This window comes from Danio rerio, chromosome 10, assembly GCF_049306965.1.
Source record: "Danio rerio strain Tuebingen ecotype United States chromosome 10, GRCz12tu, whole genome shotgun sequence".
In the NCBI taxonomy this organism is placed as follows: domain Eukaryota; kingdom Metazoa; phylum Chordata; class Actinopteri; order Cypriniformes; family Danionidae; genus Danio; species Danio rerio.
The window spans coordinates 18,834,581-18,841,338 of record NC_133185.1 but is presented as its reverse complement, the minus strand read 5'-3'; the positions used below and the strand labels follow the sequence as shown (position 1 = coordinate 18,841,338).

Here is a 6,758-nt window from a genome sequence, read left to right as displayed (position 1 = left end):
ATATTACCAAAACTTAAATGCACGTAAACAAAATTGTCATTTATTATAACAGAATTAGGCTAAAAAAAAGAACGGACACCATTGCATATATTTTCACTTCAGTACCTGAAGTAAAGGTATTACATTGATATAAATACAATTCACAGTGAATCTCAATTGTTTCATGTGCCCATTTCAGCATCTAAAATTAAAACAATAACCAATCAAATGCAAAATGCTTCAGTCTGTGTATTTGAAATAGTCAAAGTGCATGTTTATATATCTTACACTTAATTATTACATGTCAACATGTACAAAAGACGGACGGTTTTGTGTTGTATTCAAAAAATCAGTTCAAATACATACAACCACACCAGTCTGATCTCAGAACAGTTGGCTTCATAAATCTGCAGGAAGACGTTAAATGATTATGAGTGTAGAATTTAGATTGGACTGGAATTCCTTTTTACATTGTTTCCTGTCGATTTATCTGTAACATGTTATGTTTCACATGGATTGAGTTGTATTGTAGGATGTTATAAGCATCAATGCACACTAAAGCAATACACTACCTGACAAAAGTCTTGTCGTCGATCCCATTTGTAAGAGCAATGAATAATAACTTGACTTCTAGTTTATCATTTGGAAAAGTGCTAGATGGTTAGATTTATTGTGAAGTATCTGTTGAACTGCATCACAATCATCACAAATACTGCAGAAGATCTATTGGAAGCCACATGGACCCAAGATTCTCACAGAAATCAGTCAAGTTTAGTGAAGGAAAAATCATGATTTATGGTTACATTCAGTATGGGGGAATGCGAGAGATCTGCAGAGTTGACAGCAACATCAACAGCCTGAGGTATCAAGACATTTGTGCTGATCATTACATTACAGACCTCAAGAGAGGGCAAGCAGGATAGCACTCCTTCTCATACTTCAGCCTCCACATCAAAGTTCCTGAAAGCAAAGAAGGTCAAGGTGCTCCAGGATTGGCCAGCCCAGTCACCAGACATAAACTTTATTGAGCATGATGAAGATGAATCCAAAGATTAGTCATTGCAGAGATGCGTGGATGGTCACGCAAGCTTATGGGAGTCATACACAATATTCATTCTTTTTCCACTGCACCATGACTTTATATTCTATACCACATGTGTCAACTACTAGGCCTAAATGCGGCCCGTCAAAACATTTAATCAGGCCCGACAACAAGTTTTGGTAATGAAGTTCAAGTGGCCCATGCTTACTTTCAATATTAGGTCTGTGACAATTACAATATTGAGACGCAGGTGGTGCTGTTGCGCTGTACCATACTTACTAATTATGACGTTAGCATAACGTTACACTAAATGTACACTAGATATTAAAGTTTGGAGACAAACTTTATGGTGGCTTGAGAAGCCGAGTCTGAAAGTTTGAAGTCGTTTTAAAGTGTAAATAGCATGCTACTAGTATGATTCTAGCTTGAATTAGCATGTTGCTAGCATGAATTAGCATGATTCTAGCATGAATTAGCATGTTGTTAGCATGATTCTAACATGAATTAGCATGTTACTACAATGATTCTAACATGAATTAGCATGTTTTAGCATGATTCTAGCATTAATTAGCATATCACTAGCATGATTCTAGCATGAATTAGCATGTTGTAAGCATGATTTTAACATAAATTAGCATGTTACTAGGATGATTCTACCAGGAATTAGCATGTTGTTAGCATGATTCTAGCAGGAATGAGCATGTTACTAGCATGATTCTAGCATTAATTAGCATATCACTAGCATGATTATAGCATGAATTGGCATGTTGTTAGCATGATTCTAGCATAAATTAGCATGTTACTAGAATGATTCTAACATGAATTAGCATGTTGTTAGCATAAATCTAGCATGAATTAGCATGTTGTTAGCATGATTCTTGCATGAATTAGCTTGTTACTAGAATGATTCTAACATGAATTAACATGTTGTTAGCATGATTCTAGCATGAATTAGCATATTACTAGCATGATTCTAGCATGAATTACCATGTTGTTAGCATGATTCTAGTATGAATTAGGATGTTACTAGCATGATTTAAGCATGAATTAGCACGTTGTTAGCATGATTCTAGCATGTATTAGCATGTAACTAGCATGATTCTAGCATGAAGTAGCATGTTGTTAGCATGAATTAGCATAATTACAAGGCCCAAATGCGGCCTGTCAAAACATTTAATCAGGCCCGACAACAAGTTTTGGTAATGAAGTTCAAGTGGCCCATGCTCACTTTCAACATTAGGTCTGTGACAATTAGCATAACGTTACACAATGTAAACAAGGTAAAACATTTCTGGGACTAGCACAATGTAAAAAAACCCGCCTCACAGACCACCATTTTAGGTCTGAAATCCACAAGTTCAGAGTTGAAGGCATAGACAGTTGGCATGGATCATTTCATGATTGGGGTGCCTTTTTAAAGCTAAAAGAATAAGTTCAATAATCAACCCTCTGTTGCTTGTTACAATGTGGTGTATCGGTTGTTGACATTGTTTTATCATCAGTTTTTCTGAATATGAAATTGTTTTAAAAGTAGACTACTGTTCTATGCTAGCCTTCTGTGCTGTTTTATGCTTATAATGGTTATTTCATGTTGGGATAGAGATAAAACCTGCTGTGACACAAATTAAATGTAAAACCTTACTATTTTGATAAATGTGGTTTATGAAGTGTTATAGAGATGTTATACAGTTAATACACTTTTATTTTCTCCAATAAATATTATAAATATAAAATGTGTATGTACGGCCCCTGACTTTACTCACAACACTCCGTGCGGCCCTTACCAAGTTTGCACTTGACACCCCTGTTCTATACTGTACATTCCTTCTGTTAAGTAAGACTTTTGTCTAAGCAAAGTCAGACCTTAGGGTGCTTTCACATCAGTAGTTCACTTCATTTGGTCTGGACAAAGGGCAATAAATGATCCATTGTTACATTTTTTGCCAACTTTGGGTCATTTTCACACCACACCGCTTTGATCCGAACTAGTTGAAACGAACAAAATGCAGTCATCTGAAAAATTCACATCTCTCATTGGTCATATGTTGTTGAATATATTTCCTAAACTGCTTATTGATTGGTTAGAATTCAGGTGCGGGAAAATGCCAATGAACTCCCGCAAGTAAACAAAACCTGCAGACACAAAATGTCGTTTTTACTCTGGAGGGACGACTGCGCTGACGGATTGTATGCCTGCTTTAGACAAACTATACATTTCGAGAATGAAGCGTGGCTGCAGCTGGAAAACAGTGTTTTAATGCATCGTTCGTCACTTCAGAAGGAGGCGGGAATTAATTTAGCTAAACTGCGACATGGTCATCTTGCGGAAATATTACCAACGATCCATCAGGTAATGTTTAACCCTCTCTCTATTGGTAAAGCGCTGTCAACAAATATTTTTCCTCCATATCCCATAATGCACAGCGCATCTGCCTATGGCAGCTGAATTAGTTCAAAAGGCACAGTACTTTTTGCGGTTGGACCTGTTTTAGTACGAATCATATTCTCACCACAAACGAACCGCTCCAGGGTTTGAAAGCACATCGAGACCAAGCAGGTCTCGGTACGCTTATTTGGTCAGCTTTTGGTGCAGACCTGAGTACGATTGCTGCATTCTCACCTGCCTAAACGAACAGCACCAAAAGGGAAAACGAACTCTAGTGCGATTCAACCAAATTAAATAAGGGTGCTTTCACATCAGTAGTTCGCTTCATTTGGTCCAGACCAAGGGCAATAAATGATCCATTGTTGCATTTTCTGCCATCTTTGGGTCGTTTTCACACCACACTGCTGGCTTTGGTCCGAACCAGTTGAAACTAAATAAAATGCAGTCATCTGACAAAATCCACATCTCTCATTGGCCAGATGTTGTTGAATATATTTCCTAAACTGCTTATTGATTGGTTAGAATTCACGTGCGGGAAAATGCCAATGAACTCCCGCAAGTAAAAAAAAAAAAATCGGCAGGCACAAAATGTCGTTTTTACTCTGGAGGGACGACTGCGCTGACTAATTGTATGCCTGCTTTAGACAAACTATACATTTCGAGAATGAAGTGCGGCTGCGGCTGGAAAACAGTGTTTAAATGCATCGCTCGTCACTTCAGGAGGAGGTGAATTAATTTAGCTAAACTGCGACATGGTCATTTTGCGGGAATATTACTAACGATCCATCAGGTAATGTTTTCCCCCCTCTCTCTCTTTGTTGGTAAAGCGCTGTCAACAAATATTTTTCCTCCATATCCTATAATGCACTGCGCATTGGCCTACAGCAGCTGGATTAGTCCAAAAGGCGCAGTACTTTTTGTGGTTGGACCTGTTTTAGTACGGATCATATTCTCCACCTCTTCAAGCAGGTCTCGGTACTCTTATTTGATCCGCTATTGGTGTGCACCTGAGTACGATTGCTGTATTCTCACCTGCCCAAACGAACCGCACCAAAAGGGAAAACGAACTCTAGTGCGATTCAACCGAATTAAATAAGGCAGATGTGAAAGCACCCTTACTGTCCTTATAAAAAAAAAAATCAAAATCAAGGAGTGGCGAGGGGGCGTGGCCAAGAGCCGTGGGATGCACCTGTGGTGCGCTTCGGCCTCGAATCCCACGGAAGGAGCTCTGGACTATAAGAGGAGGAACGATGAGGAAGCCGAGAGAGGACCGGGCCTGGACAAATTTTACTTTTGCTTTCCGTTTGTTTTGGTTTAGACGGCAGTCTCCGTGAGGAGCTGCCGTCACGGTAATTAATAAATAGTTTAAAAACTGCGTCGGTTCTCTGCCTCCTTCTGACCACACAACGAACTTTACTACACAAGGCATGATCTTATTTTATTTTGGTGAAATAAGCGTAATCTAGAGGCCTTTGCCTTTCATATAAGACACTTCTGATACCAAATGATCAACTAGAAGTCAAGTTATTATTTGTTGATCTTAAAACTTGGATATGCGACAAGACTTTTGTCAGGTAGTGTATGTGGTGGAAGTACACTTTTAAGCAGTTTGCACTTTTTCTTCCATAGCTCTCAAACATTCATTAAAAAAAAACTTTTCTTTCACACTTCTCCAAGTCTGTCTGTGCAGAACACACATGATTGTACACTGACAGAAGACTCTTCACTCATCTCGACTTGGAGGAGATCATCCTTACCCTCTTTTATTTCTACTAATTCTATATTCACTAAACGACACGGTCTGCAGCTCTTGAAAGACATTTGTGATCAATAATTCACGGCAGACGCTGATCAAATATACAGTGCTACAAATGAGCCAGCGTGTTTCTCAGTATCAGTGCAGTGACAATCAGTTCCTCTAAGGTATCGTGGGGTTTAAACAGGCTTGGGCTAGACTTTTTTCTGACCGTTTGATATGCTAGCATAGATGGAGCTGGTCAGAGGAATGTAGCTCTTCTCTGTGTAATCCAGGAAATAGAGCGGATCGCTAATGGTGGAGGGATTGAAGCCACTCTCCACCAAACCAAACTTCTGATGCTTGAACGTACTTGTCGTCTCTATAGATTCCTGCAGACACAAACCACATGGCATTCTGATCATGATTAAATATACAGTGGAAATCAGAATTATTAGCCCCCCTTTACATTTTTGTTTCTTTTTTAAATATTTCCCAAATTATGTTTAACAAAGCAATGATATTTTTACAGTATGTATGTCTGATAATATTTTTTCTTCTGAAGAAAGTCTTATTTGTTTTATTTCGGCTAGAATAAAAGCACTTTTTAATAAAAAAAAGTCAAAATAATTAGCCCCTTTAAGCTTTTTTTTTCAATAGTCTACAGAACAAACCAACCATCATTATACAATAACTTGCCTAATTACCCTAACCTGCCTAAGCTGTATAGAAGTGTTTTGAAAAATATCTAGTAAAATATTATTTACTGTCATCATGATAAAGACAAAATAAATCAGTTATAGGACATCAGTTTTTTACACTAGACAGGAGATTTTAACAGTGGGTTTGGAGAGGAATCACATCATTCAGTTCAGTCACCGGATATTTTCATCAGACCTTATCAGATACAGTTGGCATAGACAAGCAGGACTTTTACAGATACTTGCAAGTTAGAGATTACCTTAATAAAAAAAAAAATAATAATAATTTAAAGATGATTATAATTTGATCACAGTACTTCGGATGCATACATGAATCTAACAAAAAACTGGTCTCTAAATTATATGAATGCATACAAAACAGTAAGACTCAATTATTAAATTACATAAAACAAAAATGGGAGGAAGAGTCAAACCAAGAAATAACAGAAGAAGACTGGACAGTTTTGTGTTTCACATGTGAAAAAACCACAAGCTTAAGAGCTTGGAGAGAGTTTGGATGAAAAAATGTGATGAGGTTCTTCATATAGCTGCGGTCACACCAGAGTTTGAGTTTGCGAAATTCTGTCGTACGGCTCTGCGAAAAGGGGCGGGATTAATCAAGATTATTAGACATTAAAAAGAGCGAGCAATTGGTCCATGTTTTAAACTTATGTTTTAAATTGTTCTCACGCGTTCTTCACCAAGCTTGAACTTTGCACCACAGCAACTTGCGAAACTTGACGCATGACCCCGCATTTCCGGTCTGACATATTCGCGTGCGTATGAATGGAAGTCTATGGGAGAAAAAGCCCAGTGTGACCGTAGCTTAACTCCTAAACTGTCTGCATTGATTAAAGGTTTTGAAAGTTTGGGCTCTTGTTGGAGATAATGTGGAACCTCAATGGCTAACCATTT

The 6,758-nt window shown here is 38.0% G+C and overlaps 1 protein-coding gene across 1 annotated transcript in view; it reads right to left on the bottom strand.

Annotated features, from left to right (window-relative positions):
• Positions 1-4,896: 4,896 nt before the first annotated feature.
• The window catches only part of slc27a6 (solute carrier family 27 member 6), a 39,377-nt gene continuing 37,515 nt past the window's right edge, over positions 4,897-6,758 (bottom strand). The window contains exon 10 of the mRNA NM_001077386.2: positions 4,897-5,534. Within this exon, the coding sequence (NP_001070854.2) occupies positions 5,358-5,534 (177 nt within the window). The 3' untranslated portion in view covers positions 4,897-5,357. The remainder of the gene's footprint in view (positions 5,535-6,758) is intronic.